The 24,448-nt window shown below is 36.7% G+C and overlaps 4 protein-coding genes across 4 annotated transcripts in view; 1 reads left to right on the forward strand and 3 right to left on the reverse strand.

Moving 5' to 3' along the window:
• Nucleotides 1–24,448, reverse strand: part of LOC149588849 (uncharacterized) — a 59,184-nt gene that overhangs the window by 13,460 nt on the left and 21,276 nt on the right. The window lies entirely within an intron of this gene.
• LOC149588850 (uncharacterized) lies at nt 8,369–9,613 on the forward strand. The gene is made up of 3 exons (XM_089862258.1): nt 8,369–8,517; nt 8,652–8,861; nt 9,367–9,613. The coding sequence occupies exons 1-3, from the start codon at nt 8,369–8,371 to the stop codon at nt 9,377–9,379; spliced, it is 372 nt and encodes a 123-aa protein (XP_089718384.1). The 3' UTR covers nt 9,380–9,613.
• Nucleotides 9,844–13,043, reverse strand: LOC149588851 (uncharacterized). The gene is made up of 11 exons (XM_089862237.1): nt 12,386–13,043; nt 12,031–12,294; nt 11,864–11,975; nt 11,598–11,802; nt 11,134–11,491; nt 10,916–11,080; nt 10,668–10,854; nt 10,362–10,610; nt 10,126–10,297; nt 9,920–10,068; nt 9,844–9,857 (listed from the first exon to the last, which is right to left on the reverse strand). Exons 1-10 carry the CDS (start codon nt 12,701–12,703, stop codon nt 9,978–9,980), a joined length of 2,121 nt encoding a protein of 706 aa, XP_089718363.1. The 5' UTR covers nt 12,704–13,043; the 3' UTR covers nt 9,844–9,857; nt 9,920–9,977.
• LOC149588852 (uncharacterized) lies at nt 15,976–23,056 on the reverse strand. The gene is made up of 7 exons (XM_089862220.1): nt 22,520–23,056; nt 22,346–22,450; nt 21,894–22,025; nt 21,678–21,805; nt 21,415–21,503; nt 20,484–21,203; nt 15,976–17,715 (listed from the first exon to the last, which is right to left on the reverse strand). Exons 1-7 carry the CDS (start codon nt 22,556–22,558, stop codon nt 16,364–16,366), a joined length of 2,565 nt encoding a protein of 854 aa, XP_089718346.1. The 5' UTR covers nt 22,559–23,056; the 3' UTR covers nt 15,976–16,363.

Raw genomic sequence — 24,448 nt, forward strand, 5'->3', positions numbered from 1 at the left:
ATTGTTTTTAAAGTGATTTTAAAGAAATTTCAGTATTTTTTAATTTTTCCTTACTTTATATATTAAATACTAAATAAATCCATAATTTTAGGTTTCTACCTCTTTCTTGAAGTACCTTAGATTTTTCATGATCGGTCAGTGAGTGAAACAATGAAAATTTGGTGTAAGTTATTTTTTAAACGACATTTGGTCCAAACTTGTAATTTGGCGTTAGAGGTAGGCCCGATAACTTCTATTAGTTTTGGAAATTTCAGAATTTTACGTTTAACCAGAACGAAGATACCAGGGCTTAAAAGTGCTTAAGTTGCTACGAGAAATGAGTGTTTGGAGTACTTTTGGCAAGTGCACGGAGTGCTTATTTTGGCGGACCCGCAGCTGTGCGTCCATAAATTTTCCCTCCCAATGAGTTGGTAAATTTTTATTGGTGCCCGACTCATAACCATTCCCGGGGCCCGCAAAGTCTCTCGACGGCCCTGCCCTTTAACTATTTAAGAAAATCTCTTCATTGGGTATATAGCCCTCGCCTCGACTCGTAGAGGTTTATTTTGGTTTCCCAACTTGTTTGGAATACTTTAAGGTTTTGATCGTTTGAAATACTGCAAAATCTGAATATGACGTACCAACTACATATATTTTGTAAAATAAGTATATTTAGAAAAAGGCCGTTCTTTTAAGCTGTGATGTTATGTTACTTAAACGTTTACTTTAAAAGATTTCACCGTGAGGAAGACGAAGTATATCCTATTTTTAATACCCCTACCATGTTTCCGTGATGGTATACGGACTAAATACCACCAAGACAAAAGGCCCACTGTCATAATCACCCCATTTTTGAAACGTGCAAAATCCCCCTCTCTCAAGACAAAATCCCCCGGTCAGTTTCCCCCATCCGAGGAAAGAGTACAAAATCCCCCCAAGCTCTAGAAATAATCACCCACGCCCTAGGCAAAATCCCTCCAACCTCTGGACAAAATCCTCCAGTCATAATCCCCCGACAGTGTAAAATAAGGTCGTACTAAAAATACAGTATCAATATTATCTAAAACTCCAGACGCTTCAGCGGTCTGGTGGCGTTGAACAACGGAGTGAAGGATGGTGGGTACGATTCCCCTAAGGTATGTAAATAGTATCAAAGTATAATTTGACTTATTTTTAAACAATTCGTTGACTTTCATTCATTTCTGGGGTAAAAATAGGTTTACGTAAATAATGGTAAAAATTTGCAAATGCGAAGCAATTATTGCTTTGGAATTGTTTATTGTTTGTGTCACTGGCATTCAATATTTACATTTAGTTTGACAATATTTTAATTTTATTCGGGATGGGTTTGATTAGGTTAGTTTACGTTGGGTTAGGTTAGAGTTAGGTTAGTAATATTTTACAATTAATTTAACAATGTTATGCCTTTTTCAAAATATGGTTGTTTATCTTTGTTGACTTCCCAAATAATATGCCTTTTCCAAAACATTACTGTTTATATTTATTTCCGAAGAAACATTACTCCTTTTTACATAATATTGTTCTTTAGTTTTAAATACTTCATGAAATAGACATTTCCCTCCCGATCAATCACAGTTTGGGGGGAATTTGACCTGGGGCTGGGGGAATTTGTCCCCCACCTCCATTCGGGGTGAAATTGACCGGGGATTTTGTCTCGTACGTGAGGGGACTATGTGGTGAGAAGGTACTTTCCTTCAAACCTAATTAGTTAATTTTAGTAAGAAGGAATTGCCACTCTTGAATGAAATTAGCTTCATTGGAAAGAAAATTTTTTTAAAAGATTTCACCGTGAGGGAGACGAGATAAACCTTATTTTTGACACCCCCATATCTCGGAGATAACGTATTTTCCTTCTAAATTCGTTAGTAAAATCTAGTATGAAGGTATTGTGTCTATTTAAAGAAATTAGGTCCATTGGAAAGATAAACTTATTTAGATTTATTTAAAAGATTTCCCCGTGAGAGAGACGAGATATACCCTTTTTTATTACCCCTCCCATGTATTTCGGCTTTTTCAACTTTTTAATTTAATTTCTTATGTTAGATTTTTTCATTGTTATTGTAAAACATATATATTTCAAATTTAATAATAATATTTTTTAATTTCTCATTCCATTTTTCAGTTTTTGTCCGTTGAAGTTCTTAAAAACAACATTATTTTCATTAGTCTGGAAGTAATTTTGACAATTTTCCCATCGCGAGGCCAGCAAAATATTTGGTTCTACTTTCTGTTCATATCGTCTGCTACGTTCTGGCAAATCGACGGCGATTGTCCATTCGACTCGTCAATCTTCAGCAGACGACACGACATCACATTCACAGTCTATAGATCAAATTGTTCGCAGAAGCAGTGCCGTCATAATTTGCTACGGCCTCTTAAAGACTCACCTACTAAGTTTGTCTGTGAGTTTTATTTGAGACAGCAATAGCATCATTGATATAAAAGACTAGAGACGACTGTAATCATCGGAAGTTCCCTCTAAGTTGTCATTACATTTTATTTTATATCCTGTTTTTCTAATCATATATATTGCCATTTACAATTTGACCAGATCACCGCCTTATTTCTCAGCCTGCCTGTCAATTAGCCTGTCATACTCATCTACCTCACAGGGTTGAAAATAAGACAGGTTTACAAGTATAAAACCAGTTTATTAATTGCCGTTTTTGGAAAATATAGACGGTGGGACCAGTTTATTAATTTGGGGTTCCTTCTTAGAATTTTTCTAGCCGAACACATTTTCTGCCATTTCTACTCCTATGCAGTGAAACCTGAATTTTATGCCCTAAAAGAAAACACATCCCGTAGATATAAGAGATAAATTTCTTAACCCATTAACCCCTATATTTTAAATCATTTAACCCCTATATATTTTAAATCATTTAACCCCTATATATATCTAAAAAAAATATTTTTATTATGGTGATGGTAAGATGGATATGTTAAGTTCGGGGACGAACTTTTCAGAAGAGGTGGGGAAATATAACCATCTTAACACAAAAATTGACTTAAATTTACAATTAATCTGTAAATAATAACGAAATACCTTAAATTAACACTATAAAGATAATACTAGCCCTTTAAACTTAAACCTATCCCTTTAAAATAAACTGAAAAGAAATTCTTTCGTACAATAGATGCGGAACTAGCCCCTCAATGTTGACACAGAACTTTCTAGAACTATCCTATACCCCTATATCTACAGTTCAAAATGAAATGCCTAGCAACTAAAGTACTTTCCAAGAACCCAGAGAAATGTCACGCTGATTTAGACCCCAAGCAACAAGACCTTGAGTCACTATGTATCCTGGTACCTGGCCCGAGAAACTTCTAGACCATTTTTTTAGCCATATCGTAGTATATACGATAGGCTCTTAGTTTGACCCGAGCCGTAGTAGTAATAGTAGTAGCCGTAGTAGTAATAGTAGTAGTAGTAGTAGTAGTAGTAGTAGTAGTAGTACTAGTAGTAGTCGTGGCCGGAGTTTTCGCTTTCGTTATCGTCAGATTTTAGCTTAAAAGGAACTTTATATTACCACAACCCACCCATAGGGGTAACTGGGCTCGGTTAGAGATTTAATTTTAATTAAAATTTTTTCAGGTCAGACCCGGGAATCGAACCCGAGTCGCTGGCGTAGTAGACAAACACTCTAACCACTGAACCATAGAGACTCGATAGAAACTCCGAGTTTTTTATCATTTATTTTTATCTCTAAAATGTCGGGGTGATGTGGGGTGGGGTACCTCTTAATCTGTGGTGTCGGATACTTTTGAATTTTTATCTGTGGGGTCGGATACTTATGAATTTGTATGTTTGGGGTTTTTATATTTTTCTTTTTATGTATGTGCTAATTATATAGATAAAGATTTTCCCCGTTACCTACCGCGCTCCGTTCTCGTTCGGTAGCTATCGTCATCTATGTTATGTTTGACTGGAACGTTTTGGCGGTTAATTCAAATGTGGGTTTAGATAGAGCTAACATAGTGTTAAATGAGCGTTATGCGTTTGATCATTTTAGCATTGCTAAAGGTAATTCGAGGGGATAATCACTAAAATGCGTAATCACTATAACTGAACTTTCTCTTTCAAAAGTTTCTGGGCATAAGTCCTTGTTAGAAATTTATAAGATGCGATAAGTGTGCATCGGCATAAGTCAATGTTGTAAACTCATCGAGGGGATTATCACTAAAAACTATCTGTTCTTCGATTCGCCGGAATATTAGAATTACTGCATAAGTAAATTTATACGGTTATAATTTAATCACTGTTTAGAGTAGGGAATCGAGGGGCTATTAACTCTGATTTTATGCAAGGTAAATCAATTAAGCACAGAAAAAGATAGCGCTATTCACTCATTAGGGTAAGGTATAGAGGGGTTATCCACTCATTAGGGTAGGGTATAGAGGGGCTATTCACTCGTACGATATGGCTACTATTACGAGCCCTTGGGCCGTCTTGTTAACCCTTAAACTGACCAATCCGTATTTGGTCCCAAAACAAAAAGTTTCGCCTATTCGCTGGTAACATGAATCCGCCCGACTACGTCATAAATATGGTCCACTATTCGTCAAACCGAAGTCAATCAACAAACGTCATTGTCCCAGAAATCCTTGCGAGAAACTAGAAGTTATATACACGAAGTCCCTCCTGTCCCACCCTCAGTCGATTCCAGAACTGTCTTAACGAGACCCTGTCGGCTCACCCTTAAGAAACCCTTAGAAGTCCGGAGTATCATTTTATATCGAAACTTTTATTTTATTCATTTTGATACCTTTATTTTTCGTCAATTTGAATCGTAATTTTTCGGAGAAACTCGGAAACATTTTTTTAACCCCTAAGTTGAAGAAGAGAAGGAGCGGGAGTGCGCGAAATATTAAAAGAAAAAAAAATTTTAACCCCTAAATCGAGAAAGAAGAAAAAAAAACATAATGAAACCCTTAAATCGCGTAACCAGAAAAAAGATCCTGAACCCCTTAGAAGAATATGGAAGAGGAGCAACTTGTCGTAAGAAATTAAAAACTTGAAACTATTTTGATAAACTGACTTGAAACAATGGTTAAAGAACTTAGATTATGGTTAACGGATTGATTCATTTTTTAAAATCTTAATTTTCTATTTTTGAACATTATTGTTTTTATTGCATAACTGCACAATTTTAACCCAAACACCCCTAAAATATAAAATTTGAAACTTAAAGGAGATATTCCATAGAGGTTTTAAATTGCAAACCTCCCTTTTGATTTTTGTTTATTTTTTTTATTTTGACCTCCATAAAAGTTTGTGAAATTTATGAATAAGATTGAATATTATCAGAAGGGAATAGGTGAGAAGGGAGACATTAGAGCCTGCTTTGGTAACGAGAGTCCGACCAACCTCAAGAGAACCGCGAAAACTTTGCGCAAGTACACAGCTTTTAACCAATTTACTGAAAAAATAGTTCTTTAAGTTCTCCGCGGTATCGGCCCATTTGTCTGCTAGATTTTCATTCTCCAAAGACTTAGGGCTGTCGATGTTTCGTTCTTGTGTAATTATAACCTCAAGTATGTATTTTATTGAAATTAATTTGTATTTTTTAATATTAATTCAGAATAATTAGTTTTCATCTATTTATTACCTTCAAATTATCTGATTTTGGTATGTTTTCAATACCAGTGTATCTAAATTAATTGCACAGCTTGATTTCGTTTATCAACATGAAATTCGGCCATTTTTATCTCCTTCAATGTAAAGTTGTAAACAAAACTACTTTTTATTCGTCAACCGAGACGTCACCTTCTTATATGACGTCACAGCTAAGGCAGAAGTTAGATAGCCAATCAGTAAAGGGTAGTTGATTTGAGGTTAGTAAGACTGTTGTTGCGAGTGTAAAGCATTATGGAGATATAAAGTGTGTCCCTTCTCTCTTATTCCCTTCTGATATTATGTTGAATATAAAAATTTGGATTAGAATCTATTTTGACTCTCAATTGACACATACCATGAAACGCGGTCACTTTTGATTCAGAAATTTTATAAGCCCCTCGTTCCCGTTAAAAGGCCTTAACTCTCCACAACTGACTGCATTCTAACATCTTGTCTTGAGTTAGCGAGGTTGAATCATAAGTGAAAAGAGGTAGGCGTTTGTCTTGCATCTTCACTCCTCTAGTGCGAAGTCGAACACCCAACCCCACCCCCATAAACAACAAATGAAGAAAGGCGATTAGAAAGGCTTATAACTAGTTGATGATGAATAGCGCAATTGCACGATCATTTGGTGGGAGCCCCATCATTTGGAGGCTAGACGTTTCTCGTTACATCTAGTAACTACACGGAATAGACTTTATTAGCCAATGCGACAGATTGCGTTTATGTGGAATTAACGAGAGACTATAGGCCTATGAGTATAAGTGTGGATTGTTACTCAAGAAGAAAAGTAACAACGGACAGACTGACACAACACACACAGACATCCTGCACAGTACTTTTAAGTGACATCCGTCACTCTGAGCCTCAGAGATAAAAATAGCGTTGATTAAGTATGTTTACCGATGAAATAGGTTATAGCAAAAACGGATTTATGGGATAAGAACGTCGGATCATAGCTTTAGCCTCTAGTACCATCCTCGCATACTTTATTGAGAAACTTCGTCTGCTTATATTTTGACTCCACCCACAAATTCGATCTCTAGAAGTAGCTATATACAGAATTTGTGGGTGGAGTCAAAATATAAGCAGACGAAGTTTCTCAATAAAGTATGCGAGGATGGGGAGTGAATTCGCTAACTCCGACGTTCTTATCCCATAAATCGGTTTTTGGTTATAGACATATAGGTGATGAACATCAAATTGTAGGGAGCAGAAACGTTGGCTCAAATGGTGGTTTAATTTTCCCTGAAAATGTTTAACAGATGTTCGGATAATTAATTGCTAGCAGAAGACAAGTAACCGTCATCTTCGCTCTCGGGTTAACCATCACCCCCTTGCTGCGTCAAGTGTTCTGGCTATTTAATACCCTAGACTAGCGAGAAGCACCCTCAACAAGATGATGAAGCTTCTCCGTATAGTTTTTAATACTTCTCCGAGTGCTGATGACGTCACGGAGAGGTATTGCTCTGAACGTGTCTCTCTGTGTGTGTCTGTCTGTCTGTCACCGCGATCGCAGATGACAAATCGGAGCAAACGTATATGCTGTATCCGGACGACGTTAGAAGTAAGCAATATACGCTTCCACTCCGTTATCGTTGTTAAGCGGCGATCGGCTTGGGTTACGAAATACGTCCCAGTGGCAGGGATCCACAATTTATTGTGAATCAATCGACTTATATAGTGTAAATTTCCAAAATATGTTAAAGAGGCATACACTTGAATTCAAACGTCAACAAAAACTATATTTAAAATGATTTTAGAAATAACGTTTCTTAAAACGACTTAACTAGAATTAAGGTAAATTAAGTGACGATTAAAATAATTAATTTCAGTTATATTTATTCAATTGATTAAGAAAAACCTCCTAATTGCGTCTGGACTCGAGAGGTTTATTTTGGTTTATCAACTTTTTATTTTAGCATCCTCTGGGAATTTTGCCACATTTAAAATAAAATTAATTCTGAAAACGGCGGTGTAACAATAGGACATAGTGCCCTAAAGCCTACTACACATTAGCGCGTTTTTAAGCGTTGCGTAGCGTATGCGTTTTGCCGCGTTTGAAAGTTCGCGCCAAACCTTGCGTTACCGTCCGTTACGTTGATAGCGACGTCTGGCCGCTCTGGCGAATTTTTTATTCAATTTCAAACACAAAAATGGCGGATTTCGAGGACGAAGCTTTGATTGAATATATAAGAGATAAACCAATTCTATATGACATGAGGAGGCCCGATTTTAAACTTTTTCGAGTAAAAGAAAGAGTATGGTCAGAAATAGCCGAACAACTAAATGTTTCAGGTTTGTTAACGTTTTTGAACTTTTTGTATGATCTAATCTCATAAAGAAGTACTCCTGAGAGAGAGAGAGAGAGATTGACATTCTCCGAGTCACAATCTCACTCTTTCTCTTTCTCTTTTATATTTGCATGCTTAAAGGATAAAAGAAAGCTGCCTTAAAGAATTTTAGATTTTGGTATTTTTTGATTCTATGGTATGAAAAACTAATATTGAAATTTTTAGAAATTTTTTTAAAACCTTGAAAATGCTTAAAAAAACCTTTTTAAAAGACAAACTTTCGTCTGCTACAAAAATCTATGGGTCTAATGCATTTCAAAATTGAATTCGGTACGCGACCAATGAGCACTATCGTCACCTCGCGACCAATCAGAACTCAATACTACTCGGTAGAAGTAAATCTGGAAAAAACTCGCGTTTCTCCCTTGTTTCTGCTATCTGCTCTGCTTAGAAAATGTTAGAAGAAGAAGAAGAGCAACAAATGCCAGAAGCCTATGCTTTTGAGCCTTTATTGCAAGATTACGTCGGTCAATTTAACGACGAAGGAAATGATGTGGAAGTAAATATTGATATAAATGAAAATCGAATTGGAAACACAGATTGGTAAGTTTTTTGTTTGACATTTCTTACCAAGGCTTAACACTATAGCCAAGCCAGAAGGCTGTACTTGCTGCTATGTTATGTTTGTTAGGGTCAGTTTTCTAGGGTTTATGAACATGAACTAAACTTATTTACAGGTGCACGTGTGGTGAATGTAAAGCAATGGAGACGGGGAGAGAGAGCTTATGTTGCAAAGAAGTTGCAAGAATCCAAGCGAAGCTTGGTGACAACGTTTGTGCAACGTTACATGAATTTTTCCATCGCGTATGCCTGGATTATTATGTGCTGGATACAGCCATAGTTCGATATGTTGCTGAAACAAATGAAGAACATGATTATTCTCCAAGGTAAATATTTACTCCTGCATAAATAAATTTTATCTAAGATTATTAGCTTTTGGAAACTATAGGTCAATGATATAGTGTGCTCTCGGTGGAATATAATTTCTTTGGGCTTTAGGTTTGTTTTTAATGGGGTTATTATGTTCGAAAGAAATGTTATTTCCTCAACGAAACATTTTGGAATTACATAGGTGGGAAAAAGATACGATTTTAATAGGCTTAGAGTTGAAACGTTGGGGGGGGGGTGATGTTTCAGCTTCTTGACCCATAGGGAGCTAACAGTTCTGACCCTGAAACGTCACACCCTTCTATCTCTTACTGGAGTTTCATCCTCCCTAACGGTTGGAAACCGTATTCTACGCGCAAAAATGCCAACCAGAGAGGGGCTGCGTGACGTCATACTATCTCTTCCCCCTAGCCAGTTGTTAGCTCCCTATAGGCTTGTTTCATTTTGAAATCATCTGATGTGAATTTGAAAGTAAAAATAATAGCTTCCAATTAACTTTCTCAGCCGTTTTAGATAAATTGCTTATAGACAATTTGTAAGTGCCATTTGGCGTAAACTTCCTTGGCACACGAGAAAGGTTCTTCCGAGCTGTGTGGTCAATAAAATACGGCAAGAATTTCCTGATGATGTATATGTCGGTTTTAAAAACTACAATGAATAAATGTGTAAAATGTAAAATAATTTATAAATTGAGACTTATGTATGTTTATAACAATGTTAAATTTTAATTAAAGTGATTTCACAGCGAAAATGACATTTTGTTATTTATAAGGATAATGAAGAATTTGTGCCACTAAAACAATTTTTGTCAAGTTTTTTAATATCTTATTTGGCAAAGCGGCTTTTGTGTTGTTCAATAATATCGGTTTTAACCACACCTTCAGAGTGTTTTTGTGACAAAGTGCCAGGTGATAGACTAGGTGGAATTAAGCTGGCAATCGTTGTTGCGGTTGAAAAGGTGGTTACAGTTTCTTCTAAAACTTTGTCTATATAATCTTCAGGAATAGAATTATTATTATTAAAGATAATTTTATCATGCTGCAAAATTTGTTCTTACTATAAGTACTCTGAGCCAAAACTGGTTTAGCAACGGGCTTGCCTTTTTTGGCTTTTGATTATACAACTTTCCATTGCGGCTCGTTTAAATTTGTAAGGTCTTGGTCCTTAGCTCCATTTTCATTGTAATGCAAAATAGCAAGTATAGTGCTGAATAAACTCAAATATTTTACCATTAAACCATATTTAAGAATGTCACGTGCCTACCGTCCAAGCATGCTGTCATAGAAGAAGTGAAGCCTCTTTGGGCATTTAGACAATAACACACTATGAAAAGCCTCCACTGAAGATGTTTGCCACTTGGGAGATAATTTTTCGATACTTTTCAACGTAAGGGGAGATTTTACAAGGGCTGATAGTTTGGAATGAACTTCTGAGTCTGCGAAATGACAGCTGATGGATCAGTTTCTTATTTGAAGAAGGCTAATGACTTGTTATCTTACTTTTTGCAATCCATACTCTCTCATCATGATCTAACAAAGCACCATGGGCGCACTTTTTGTATGAGCCTTTGTGGTTTTGGTGTTGATTTGCAATGTGATTCACAAGGGAGGTCCATTTGTCTGTAATTTTTCCTGGAATTTTAATGGTGGCAGCGCACCAATAAACATGATTGACTATGGAAGGTATCCAAGGGGCTACAATTTCACATTTCTCTTGTTTTGACAGAGCTATCAATTTCTTTTGGATACCTAAAAAACCATAAACGTTAGTACTCTTACAGCCATTTTATTAGCATTGCAACCGACCTTTTGCAACGTGCCAATTATCAAAGTAATGATTAATTTCCGTATAATTTTCACGCATGAATTTCTGAATTGATACATGTCTATCAGTGATAAGACATTTTATTTTTATACCACTTTCAACGAGGTACAAAAGACCTCTTTTTAGCCCTTCAAGTTCCATGGCAAAAGAATTCTTGACTTCAGTTGACTAAAGAGAATGTTTGTAGGACATTAGCTTTTTAAATTCAGTCAGGAAAAGACTAATATACCTGAACTAATTCGAAATGTAATATTTTACGGCGATCTCCGTCCATAAATGTGTATGTGCCATATTTGGCAGTGTGACCAGGAGAATCGGCTCTGCCATCACCACAAATTGCCACTTCTGAACTTTTGTAGTCTTCTAATAGGAGCGTTTGTTCTTTTCTCCAGATCTAAAAAAGACCTAGTTTTAAGCTTTGTAGTATGGAAATTTAAAATTATTTACCTTTTGCGTAATAGACACAAAAATACGCTGATAGTAAAAATAAGTTCTGTCAACGAAAATTTCAATTCCAGCTTTCTTCATAGTGGAAATAAATTTGTGGGGAAGATTTCCCATGTAGAAAAGGACTGACGCAAGAATTATGTTTCCCCAAAAGGTCTTCCCTAACCTGGGTTGACTATCCCACACGCAATTATGTCCATTTACACATTTAGTTTTTATCGTGAGAGCTGTCCCACAAACAATTTTGTCTAGTTTAATTACTGATTGTTGACATTGAAAACAAACGTGAAAAAGTAGAAGCAGGCAAGATTCAAAGACTATATATTTTTTTTCTTCATTAGGAGACTGTGCCCCTATGCTATAAGAAAAAGTTTCATTATAAAAACCCTTCCACGTGAACTTGAGTGAAATGTCATGGCCAAAAAGTCAAATTTATAAAATGACATTTCCCACGGTGTACTTACTTTTCAGCCTTTTCTGAACAAAACGACATATCTATTGATGATGCGGCGGTCATGTCAGGGTCAAATGTCGGATCATCTGGATCTGGTACATCTTCAACAACTGCTTCTTCAACCTCCATAGAAAATTCAGGACTTAGGTTGACAGGTGTTGATGTCCGAGTCCCCAAACCGCATTGAACTCCTATATCTCTGGTCTTTAATCTACCTAAAAATTAAACAATTATCTTTCCCACTTCTAAATGTTTAGTTCTCAAAATCAAGTTTACTAGTTTCAGTTGCTTTTGTTTTTGAATTCACTTGAACTTGAACTTTTTTGTGACTAATATGCGTTTCTTGATGAAAAATATTTTTATTCAATCTAGATGAAGGCCGAGAGCCCTAAACAAATTTCATGTTAACATCTATTTATTATATAGAGTAAACTTTCACATACCCCCGAATCACTATCACGAGAATAAGTATGGTCTAAAGAAGAACTTGGTCTCGCTAAAGGAATATCAGTTTTTGGTGTAGAGGCTAATAAATTGCCTTCCCAATCTTGACTTTCATCAATTGTCAAATGTTCCACTATATCAATATCAATTTCAGTTGTGAAATGTTCCGCTATATCAATATCAGTTGTCAAATTTTCTGCAAGATCAGTTTCAGATGAAGTAGATGCATAGTTTATAGTATCTATCGAAATGTGCGAGGCATTCTAAACATTTAAAAGATGTTTGTATTAGGTAAGGTTTGTAGTTGATGGAAATTTTCAAATCATTCGCTAAAGAATCAAAATGTTGACTTACGAAAATTGGGTTAGCCGAAGCTCCATCAGCATTATCGTTAAAAATTCTAGGCGGAATAGGTTGCAAAGTTGGAATAGCATTTTTCTTCAAAAGTGGCCTTTGATTGGAATTTGGTAATGGTAAACAACGATAATCCGAATCTAAAAAATGATTTGAGCACACGCCGTCGCCATTCGCCACTAAAGTATTTTCAGGTTTGCCAATGGCAGTAAGCCAACTTATGATTTCAGTTCGGTCATTTGGAAACCGATGTATGACTATACCGCATTTTCTAAACGATGCTTTCTGACTGTTTATCCCACATACCATACACTTCATTACAAAAGCTTAGCCGACGCAAATTTATAAACAAACGGAATTACTAAACTATTTGAATGTATATTTAAACTAAGTAAAATGTTCTAAACGATGCCTTCTGAAGTTCTGACTGTTTTGTTTATCCCACATACAAAGGCTTAGCCGACGCAAATTTATAAACAAACGGAATTACTAAACTATTTGAATGTATATTTAAACTAAGTAAAATTTTAAAAGAAAATTTCATACTAATTAAGATTATATCCTTGGAAATTACAAGAGATTTTAAATGGCTAAAGTTGAAGGAGTTCTACGAATTCCGAAAATCACAGACTAGCCCAGGCCAACTTAGTTTCTCGTCGCGACTCTCGCTGTTCGAGTTTCTAAGCCCGACCCCATCTTTAAAAACCACGATTTTCACTCATTGGTCAGTTAAGCGTCACGAGGCATGGCACCAGCTCATTGGTCGCGTAACGAAATCAAAAATAAGCGCCAAGTAGAAATTTTTCCTCCGAAGAAATTTATCGTTCAGGTTTTATGAAGTGTTTTATAAATATTTTTTTACAATCTAAAATTCTGAGACTTTTTTTTTTAAGGTTTTTGAATACGTAGAATTTCAAAACCAATACAATAAAAAAGTATGCCTCGCAGTTTTCATTTTCCCTTTAAGGTGAAACAGTTTAATTAACCCATAAATTATTTCAATTCATTGAAGATGTCAAACTTATCAAGAAGAGATGGAAATTGCTTCGTGATAGGTTTTCCAGAGAAAAAAAGGCAGCGGCCCTTCCAACTGGCTCAGAAGCACTTGCAATTAAAAAATGGTCTCTTTACGAGACCCTGAGTTTTTTGAGTGACCATATCAAACACAGAAAGTAATTTAATTTCATTAATTATCAATGGTCAATGTACGAAAGACGATCGAGAAAAATGAATGAAAAGTTAAAACAATAAACCTTTTTATATATAGCACTGTAAGCAATGTCGTTCATCCTGACGATGATTCAGCCTCAAACTCAGCTCACGGTTATGTCATTCCTGAAAGTTTGGAAGTGGATGTTTTTGATGGAGACCGAGATAAATTGGATGATGTAGATGAAAACCAGAATGAAACTAGAGAGTACTGAAATTCATATATTAACAGGCTGTATGTTGAAGCTGTGTTTACATTGTTAAAATAGGGCCTCACGATGGCCTGATCTGTAGATCATTGATTATTTTGCAAACATCGCTTGAACATGATGGTTCCCATGATTGGGTATATGGCTTATTCCTTTTTTTGCAGTGAAGCAAATGAAGCAAATAAAATGCAACCTGAAAAATTATCTTATGAAAATAAAAATGCTAAATTCAAAAGAAAGCGGGACGAAATAGAGATTGAAATTTTAAAGTCAATTGCCACTAATGTAAACAAACCGAGGGATGATATAAAACCCAAATCATCTTTGGAGCTGTATTGTATGTCACTGGTTGACCGAATGGAAAAATTGTGCCCAAAAAAGCAAGGCATTGCCAGGAAGCGCATAGAGGAAGTCTTGTTTGAAGTTGAGTTTGATGAAGAATGAAATTAATAGAACTGCTTTGGAAGACAAATTTTTCATATTTATCATTTTAAAAATACTGGTACTTCAGAGTTCCTAATTTAGTTGAAGTTTTAATAATTTTATCATATTGTCTATGGAGATATTATAATACTCAGCTTTCTCCTATGAATTATAATTTCAAGGGAAAAGCTTGCAAGTTTTTTTTTTGAATTTAAAACCAGTTTTAAGAGGCTTGATATGCCAAGACTCTCAGTGATGAATTTTAGTGATATGAAAATATTCTAATCTCCCTCCGCCATAATAACACTTTTAAATAATATTATACAGTATTCCACATTTTTCATGTTTAAAACTATAGTCTTTATTCCATTTTAACAAAACCACTTTCAATGTATCCATATTATTAAAATGTTTGTTTTATCGAAAACTGATGTATTGTTCTTTTTATGCTCGCTCATACTGCCAAGAGATGGCTCCCTCTCTTGAATTGAAATACATTTTCAGTTTGTTTCGTTGAGCCTCGCCTTCCCTGGAGGTATTTCTTGGTGGGTCTTGTTCAATTGAGGCGATATTTCGCGAAAGGAATTCATTTCTCCACTGGCCTTCAATAAGTGTGCCATCATTCGTTTCACGGTCCACAAAACTAGGAGGACAATAGCGAGGAACATTGGAAACTTTGTTTAATTCAATTTGTCTCAGGAAATTGTGAAGAACACAAATTGCTTTAATTGCTTCAATAATTGTTTCTTCAGAAGCTGTAATTGGCCTAAGAAGTAACCTCCATCTGGCTGAAAGAATACCAAATGTGTTTTCTACGATGCGTCGAGCTCTTGAAAGCCGATAGTTAAAAATCCGTTCCGGCAAAGTTATATTGTTTTCGGAGTAAGGCCGAATCAAAAACTTGCTCAGTGGGAATCCCCCATCTCCAATGAGTGCGAGGGGTATGCTCGAGTTTGTTCCCGGAAGCATTCTTGGGGGTGGAATTGATATTTGCCCAAAAGACTGAATTTTTTAACACTCCAGAGTCACTCTGGTGGCCACTATCGCCAATGTCAACAGTTATTAGCCTATATTCGGCATCAGATACAGCAAGTAGTATCACACTGAAAAATTTCTTGTAGTTGAAGTATTCCGTGCCAGAGTTTGGAGGGGCTTGGATTCGGATGTGTTTTCCATCAATAGCGCCTATGCAGTTTGGATACTGCCATTTGGAAAAGAATGCATCGCTCACACACTTGAATTGAGACAAACTAGGAGGAGGCATATAAGTTGGTTGAAGAACTTTCCAAATTATCTTGCATGTTTCCCGGATCACTTGAGACGTGGTTGACCTTCCAACCCGCATGGAAAAAGACACAGTTTGCATAGAATCGCCTGTTGCTAAATATCGCAACGTTAAGGCTAACCTTTCTTTTTCAGATATCGGCTCTCGAAGATTAGTATGAGCCTTTGAAATCATTTTTCCAATCAAACCCAATAAGTGATCCATTGTTTTTGGCATCATTCGAAAATAAGCAAAATAAAGTTCGTGCTTCTCAATTCTGAATTCGGAAACCAAAGTATTGAACTCGGAAAGTTGTTTCCTTCTTTTTAGGTAAGGATGCATCCATATAACTCGATTTTTCCTTTTACGGCGCCTGTGTATTATTAATAACGCCACAAGAAGATCTGTATTCAAATCGGTATCACTACTCGACATTGTCACCTGAAGTTTTTCAGAAAAGTTGGGAAAATAGCAGACGACCTGAAACAAAAGTTTTTTGCTGCGGTTCGTCGCGCCACCCGTGGCGGACGACAACGTTCACGCGGCAAAACGCATACGCTACGCAACGCTTCAAAACGCGCTAATGTGTAGTACGCTTAAGAGTCTTGTCTCTGAAAATGCGCAACGCTTTCGTTAATACAATTCAGAATAGAGAAATTTAATGGATTGTTACATAAACAGTTTCGGCCCATTTTTTACAAAAGAGGATGACAGATGGGTTTTGTTCAACACCTTGTTCACGGTTTGAAATTTTACATTGTAGAGCAGTCTTCAAATCCATCGATTCATTCGTATGTACTTGTACGCTTATGTAATATGAAATGACGCTTCCTGCCTGCATCCACAGCCACACTGATGACATTTGAAGGGTTTTTAACCATTGTGAATACGTTGATGTCTGATCAAATGACTCTTCTGCATGAATCCATAACCACACTGATCACATTTGAAGCGATTTTCAGCAACGTGAATGCGTTGATGTCTGATAAAATTAACCTTCTGCCTGCAAGCATATTCGCACTGATCACATGTGAAGGGTTTTTCGCCACTGTGAATGCGTTTATGAGCGATTAAATGAGACTTCTGCCTGCAAGCATATTCACACTGATCACATTTGAAGGGTTTTTCGCCACTGTGAATGCGTTGATGTGTGTTCAAATCACTCTTCCACGCACTTGCGTATTCACACTGATCACATTTGAATGGTTTTTCGCTACTGTGAATGCGCTGATGTCTGATCAAATCACTCTTCCATGAACTTGCATGGTCAGACTGATCACATTTGAAGGGTTTTTCAGCACCGTGAATGCTTTGATGTGTGATCAAATGACTCTTCCACACACTTGCATATTCACACTGATCACATTTGAAGGGTTTTTCGCCACTGTGAATGCGCTGATGCGCGATTAAATTAACCTTCTGCCTGAAGGCATATTCACACTGATCACATTTGAAAGGTTTTTCACCACTGTGAATGCGTTGATGTGTGATCAAATCACTCTTACGCGTACTTGCGTATTCACACTGATCACATTTGAAGAGTTTTTCGCTACTGTGAATGCGTTGATGTGTGATCAAATTACTCTTACGCGTACTTGCGTATTCACACTGATCACATTTGAAGGGTTTTTCGCCACTGTGAATGCGCTGATGTGTGATCAAATTAGCCTTCTGCTTGCAGGCATATTCACAGTTGTCACATTTGAAGGGTTTTTCACCACTGTGAATGCGTTTATGTCTGATCAAATGTTTGTTACACGCACATGCAAAGTTACAGTGATCACATTTGAATGGTTTTTCACCACTGTGAATGCGTTGATGCGCGATTAAATTAACCTTCTGCCTACAGGCATATTCACACTGATCACAATTGAAGGGTTTTTCACCACTGTGAATGCGTTGATGTCTGATAAAATTAACCTTCTGCCTGTAGGCATATTCACACTGATCACATTTCAAAGGTTTTTCACCACTGTGAATGCGTTGATGTGTGATCAAATGACTCTTATGCGCACACGCATAGCTACATTGATCACATTTGAAGGGTTTTTCACCACTGTGAATGCGTTGATGTCTGATCAAATCACTCTTTTTCGTGCTGGTAAAGTCACATTGATCACATTTGGAGCGTTTTCCTTTGTTACCTTTTATAATGTGACGTTGTAGATCTCTTTTAAATTCAGTAGAATATTTGAATCGAGTGGAACGTTTCTTCTTGAAATCTCCTACAAAAATATGTAAAAGAAATATAAAACGCCACATATCCTTTCCAATTTTGTATCAAAAATACAATAACATTCAAGCGCATTTGATAATAAAAGGTAATGCTGAGGCGTACTAAATTAAATTGGTTCATTAAATAAATTAATCATGGATAAGGAAAACCCCTTCGGCATTGACAAAAGCAGTTTTCTTGGCCCACTATTGTTCCTAATTTAAATCAACGACATTCCGGACACATTAGCTTCCTCCCTTGCCTATTCGCGAATGACCTTCAAATTGACCGCGAAATTCGAGGTGATCTCAGAAACAAATCCATGGTTCTATCCATTGCGCGCGCGTGAGAGTTAACCCCGAGTTAACTCCTTGTGTCCCATTCGACCGAACGCGTTTCCCATTCAACCGAAAACAGCCCAAATGTGCGGTTTTGGGAAAATATATATCAAAATTTAAAAAGAAAACGTTCTCACTTTTTTAAGGAATTTTTTTTACACTACAGTTTTTGTTGTATACATATATTGATGTTTGAAAAGCAAAATTTAATTTTAAGAGTGATCGATAATGAAGAGAATTGCATTGTTTTGGAAAACGTGGCAGCTAACTATTAGGAGAATATTTTGGAAAAGGTGGCAGCTAATTAGTAGGAGAATGTTTTGGAAAACGTCGCAGCTAACTATTAGGAGAATATTTTGGAAGAGGTGGCAACTAATTAATAGGAGAATATTTTGGAAAAGGTGGCAACGAATTATTGGAACCATTGTTTTGGAAAAGGTGGCAGCTAACTATTAGGAGAATATTTTGGAAAAGGTGGCAGCTAACTATTAGGAGAATATTTTGGAAAAGGTGGCAGCTAATTAGTAGGAGAATGTTTTGGAAAAGGTTGCAGCTAACTATTAGGAGAATATTTTGGAAAAGGTGGCAACTAATTAATAGGAGAATATTTTGGAAAAGGTGGCAACGAATTATTGGAACCATTGTTTTGGAAAAGGTGGCAGCTAACTATTAGGAGAATATTTTGGAAAAGGTGGCAGCTAACTATTAGGAGAATATTTTGGAAAAGGTGGCAGCTAACTATTAGGAGAATATTTTGGAAAAGGTGGCAGCTAATTAATAGGACATAAACCTAACCTATCCTAACCGAACCTGACCTAACCTAACCACACTGACAATTTCCTTCTCTGGGTTTGAACCCGAGCCTCTGAATTAAAAGCCTGATATTTTACCATGCTGTTGCGGTGATTCGAAATCCTCACAGACATTTAATTAACTAATTCTTTCAAATAAATTCCCATTCAGCAGAAACCCGCCATTGGGCTGGAAATTTAAAAATATTCTCCATAAAAAACAAAAAAGCGGTTTCGGTCCAAAGGGATTCGGTCCAATGGGACTATTCCGAGTTAACTTCCTCGTACTATCTGGTTGAAATATATATTCAACGTGCAAAACCCGCCGTCGTGTCACGTGGTGCTAGAACAAATTTCCAATAAGCTGTTAATTCGGCTCTTATTTCACCTGTACCTGAATTTGGCAGCCAACAATGGGACCAATATCGGGCCGCTGATAAATTACTAAACATTATTCAAACCAGGGCATCAAAAATCCCCCTTCACTTTGCAAATTACCTTGTGAAACGCGACTATCCTCTTTAAATATTTCGTATCTAGCCTCCCGACGTACTTGCCTTGCATGCTCTCTCGGGGAGACCAAATAGTTTTAGGTACCCTCCTTAAACTCACAATACTCGGGGACATTGCCGCGCAAACTTATCCTCCCTCCATCCTGTAAGGACCCCTCGAAGCACTCCTTTTTTTATGAAATACTTTAAGACTATATTTACTAAGCAGTTACTTTTGAATAAAAATTTCTACCATGCACGCAGTTGCTAAAGATAAAAAACCCAAGTACCCAATAAAAACCGATGGGCTGGGCTTTTTTTAATAAAACCCTGAATTTTCGCCGGTTTATTTCCATCGTTAAAAAACGTAGTTCCTTATTATCTCTGTTGCTATGACCCGCCTCTTCTTTCAAACCCCGCCGTCCCGGTTAAGGGGGTCAGACGCGCGCCCAGATTACTCTGTTCTCCATTCCTACTTCTAAAATTAAATCTATCCCTGCATTAACCCATTAAATATTTTTTTGAAAATGTCGAAATAACAATTTAACGCTGGAACTTAAAGCAAAGCTCGGGTCCAGTGGATCTGTGAGCACCGAGGGAATACCCTACAAATTGACTTTCCTCCTGAATTCCAGGTTTCGCTTGGCGAAGGCTAGTGGGCGGTTTTTATAAATGCACTTATAAATCCCGCCCACAAATGCCTCCTGCCTTCGCCAAGCCTAAACTAGAGTTTATATGGAAAGTCACCTAGACTCGCCTTTTGCATTAAAATGTTCATGCTGAATATAAGAACTTCTTTTGTATAAATGGTTCAAACAGGCTGCAGCAAGGATGCAAAACTAGTCCATTTAAGGTCGTTTATAACAATGTCCTGAATGAAAGATTAAGAAAGATGGAAACAGAGCTCGGCGAACGATATTTTCGGCTATATATAGGCTATTCCTGACTATTCTGAGGGCTGTGTTAAGCAATTTTGCAACCGGGGGCCGAGATAATACGCGCCCCCTTAAGCCGGGAAAATGGAAGACCATCGTTAACGCAACTCCGGAAATGAAGCTGATTTTAAGTCGCCTAGAGCAAATCCAGAGCGACCCAGAGCAGTTAAAAGGAATACACTATGCGGGAAAAAATTACTTGTTTAATTCGACGCGGTATTACCTTCGGAGTTCTTTGGAGCGACATTTTCAGCTTCAATCGGAACTTCGGGTACATCGATTTCCATCGAGACGGAGGTCAATTCTGATAGTTCATTTGGGTTACATTGTAGTTTAGGTACACACACTGGCACACTCAATGACACCGAATCAGCAAACTCCCGATTTGGCAAGGACAGTTTCTCAGTTTGATATTGTCTGTTATAACTTTTGTTTGCATCTGTCAAGGTGATTCCGGATTGGTTTTCATCAAGATCGTTTTCTAGAGAATCGCTTTCGACATCTGCCAAATGTTTTTCGACTTCAACATTCAATTCCGGAACACGAAATTTCAGCGACCGAGTTGTAATATCCTTTGATGAGACACTTTGCGATTTAGGACAAGAATCGTTAATGTTAATATTGTTCTCGAGAGGTTCCCGTGGCCAATCCCTTTCCGTCGTTGAGTCAGAAGACATTTCGACTTCATTTTTGACCTCGAGGTCAGGTGAAGGCGCGCAAAGAGGCAAACTGTGACTGTGTTTCATTTTAGCGACACTTACATTCGTAATTCGCCTTATTAGCCCCATTTTTTCAGCCTTTTTCAAGGTAATTTCAGTTTCGGTGTTTGTATCGCCAACCTCCGCAACGCATTGAGGCTCAGAAACAGATGGTGATTTTGGATTAATGCCTTCTTTACCCAGCATGCCTTGGACATTGACAGCTTCGGCATTTCGCAATGAGCCTATTTAATGAAAAACATTAAAATTAATAAGTGTCTTATTAAGTGAGAACTACATCAGGTTGGGTAAGCGTTATTATAATGCCACATGTAGTCTTTGGCAATTAGTAAGCCTTTTAAACAATACATTACACTGACCATGTCCCTTACCAGCAATAGGCGGCGTCAATTAGAAGCATTATTAACATCAGTGAAGCAATCGAAATTTACGTACCATTACCAGATTTCTCGAGTTTATTGACCTCCGTGTCAAGTAAATTTTGGGAAATGTCGTTGATTATCTCAGCAGCTGTACTTAGCAAACTATTCAAATAAAAACAGTACCGTTTTCAATATAAATAAAGTTCTAGATTCTAAAAATCTACGAGAGATTGCCATGTTCAGTGTAATATAAACGGTCTACGGACGCTTTTAGCGACATCAGTTTTGCCATTATTGACTAAACATCCAAAATACCCAAGTCGCCCCTTTAAATACCTTTGAATTTCCTCTTTTGGTTGATGCTGCGTCACAATTGAAAGGGTTAATTCCTGACCATTAATTCCAGAATAGTTTTCATCAGGTTCAGTTTTCACATTAGCTAATTGATGTATTCCACTTTTCTCCTATTTTTCAATTAACAATAATTAAACTCGCACTCTTAACCTGATTCTCTTTTCTAAAGACCATGAAAAAAAAAAGAATGTGCCATACCATCAGATCTTTGATTCTCCTTTCCAGCTCTTTAATGACCCAATTAAGTCTTTCAATTTCGTGTAATTGCTTATTTATCGACAATGTTGTTTTCTCTCTCTCTTTTTCCATGTTTGAAATTAAAACATTACACTAAAAAAAAAGATTCCATTACAACCCTCAAGTTAATATTCTCGGGACTTTCTTTGGCCGAACGTATTTTAAAGGGAAGAAGGGGGATCAGCAACAAAGGTCCTCGATGTGTTACTTTGTTAATGAAGAGGGATATGTTACCAATATACCCTGAGATGAGAGACAATCCTGATAGGTATTGTCACCAATAATCTTAACCCATAGAGTTGTTTCTACTTTAAGGGACACAATAAAAATGGGTTTGATCCTAAAAGGGTCTCTTGTTTTTGAGCCTAATTTCACAATTCTAAAAAAGGTACCCTCTATGCTTTGAAAAATACCTCGGCTTCCAGTTTGCTGATTCGATCATCCTTGGCTTTTAGTTCATTGATCAGATCATCTTTGCTTAAGTGATCGTAGTTACGATTTTCCTCATCTTTCATTTCCTAAAAACAAAGTTTCCGTAATTTTCTATTTGCCTCAAACAGGGAATATTTCAATAATTTCGGAAATACCTCTTTAATCGCCACCCTTTGAAGATTTACTAAACTCATTTCGGAACTTAGTAAAGGGAGTTTATGAAATTGTAAATCTTTCCTAAAGCAAAATATTTATACAAACTGAAGTTGTAACAAAAACGAACAAATCAGAAGAAAAGTCTCCCCATACATTGTAACTTTCCCTATCAAAGTTAAAAGAAATATGGCAAAGCTTAACTAGTTCACACGAGGGGTCCGGCATTCGCAAAAACGCGTACGGGATTTCGTGATTTCACGGTATTTCTTTCTTAATTTCTACTTTGATTTCTTGATTTCTTCGTTGATTTCGAAATTTCATGATTTCGCCAAAGATTTCAGAACTGCCTCTTTAATTTCGAAATTTCGTGATTTCTTCAAAGATTTCGGAATTGCCTCTTTAATTTCGAAATTTCGTGATTTCTTCAAAGATTTCGGAATTGCCTCTTTAATTTGGAAATTTCATGATTTCTTCAAAGATTTCGGAATTGCCTCTTTAATTTGGAAAATTCGTAATTTTTTCAAAGATTTCGAAATTTTGTGAGAAAGATTTCGCGAATTTGCAAGAACCGTTCGGGATTTCGTGTAAATGTCGGACCCCTCGTTGTCACATGCTAATAGTGCAGTTTTGTTGAAGAGTAGGGAATTCCTCAAGCCCATTTTAAGAGTATAACTACAATGAGCTTCTTATAAATTATTTACTCTGCTAGTATTGAAATAGCAAGAAAGACCCATTTCTTTCCAAGGTATAACAGTTTCATGTCTTATATACATCCAAGTTGCATTATATTCATCACTTACCAGCTTAAAACAAGATGGCAGGTTATGGGGAGCAAGGGCATCCACCAAAAATAGAGACAATCACGCAGTGATTAAACGGTATTTCCATATACGAACTGGTAATGGGAGAGAAGCTCACTCAGTTAATTTTAAAAGGGAAAATTTATACGCTACGGAATGTAGATAATGAATATCCCATCATTATTCACTACATTGGTGATGAGAAAGTGGGGATATCGCGCCAAAATAATGAGAAGTCAATGAACAAACCTTGTCTAGTACAGACCCTTGATCAAGAGCCAAACTCTCATAAAGAGACAGAGTTTACAATACCCCTCATAGAAGGTGCAGTTTCAGAATCTGAGCAATTAGATAAAAGCCGTAGTGAAACATTTCACGCTTCAGATATTCATAAAGCAAGGCTCTGCCGGCCTTCACTTTACTCTGTAATGGCACTAAGGCAAACCGTATTTCAAGAAACTATACGAAATTTCTCAATAGAAAAAGATGTTAGAGTGATTGGCGCGCACAAAGAAGCCATAAATCTGGCCAATCACCTGCTTAAAGCGAAACACGTCAATCAATACATATCTTGCAAGACCACACAAAATCTTGGTGGTTTTTACGTAACAACTATTTCAATGCGCAATATTGAAATGAAGGACGATCCACAATTCGATGTGTGCTTCCTACTTCATCAAAATGTTATCGTGGCAACGTCATTTTGGGACGAATTCCTTTTAAATGAATTACATTTAGAAAAATTCGGCAAATTGGTTCCTATTGTGACTGATGATTCAGAGAGAGAGTTACGTTTGATAGCTTGCGCACGCCGCAAGAAAATATTTTATTTTGTACTAGTAAAATTTTCAATGACGTCACAGTTTATCTAAAAGAAAATTGCGTAACCAACATTGACCATTATGTTGCTCAACTTAACAAATTAATTGACTCCATAACAGTAAATGAATTCGATATTCTTTATGAAGAAATACGTAGCGACTGGCCATTACATTTTCAAGAGTACGCCGATTGGAAATTAAAAAAATATTTAAGAAGCAACTGTATCTTGGCTCACTTCAAACGTTTTAAGGCTTTCCAAGACGAAAGACCGATTTATAATCCTAGTCCAACTTTCCACAATAAATT

The sequence above is a fragment of the Phalangium opilio genome, unplaced genomic scaffold, assembly GCF_054372755.1.
Source record: "Phalangium opilio isolate 3A_F unplaced genomic scaffold, DU_Popi_V2 ptg000537l_1, whole genome shotgun sequence".
Classification (NCBI taxonomy): Eukaryota; Metazoa; Arthropoda; class Arachnida; order Opiliones; family Phalangiidae; genus Phalangium; species Phalangium opilio.

Coding starts and splice junctions, on each gene's coding strand:
- LOC149588852 (XM_089862220.1), bottom strand. CDS start 22,558: ATGAGTTTAGTAAATCTTCAAAGGGTGGCGATTAAAGAG. Junction 21,806..21,893: donor GGAGAATCAAAGATCTGATG/GTATGGCACATT, acceptor ATTGAAAAATAG/GAGAAAAGTGGAATACATCA. Junction 21,504..21,677: donor CCAAAAGAGGAAATTCAAAG/GTATTTAAAGGG, acceptor TTATTTGAATAG/TTTGCTAAGTACAGCTGCTG.
- LOC149588850 (XM_089862258.1), top strand. CDS start 8,369: ATGTTAGAAGAAGAAGAAGAGCAACAAATGCCAGAAGCCTATGCTTTT. Junction 8,518..8,651: donor CGAATTGGAAACACAGATTG/GTAAGTTTTTTG, acceptor ACTTATTTACAG/GTGCACGTGTGGTGAATGTA.
- LOC149588851 (XM_089862237.1), bottom strand. CDS start 12,703: ATGAAGTGTATGGTATGTGGGATAAACAGTCAGAAAGCATCGTTTAGA. Junction 10,855..10,915: donor TACATTTCGAATTAGTTCAG/GTATATTAGTCT, acceptor CATTCTCTTTAG/TCAACTGAAGTCAAGAATTC. Junction 10,611..10,667: donor TAATTGGCACGTTGCAAAAG/GTCGGTTGCAAT, acceptor ATGGTTTTTTAG/GTATCCAAAAGAAATTGATA.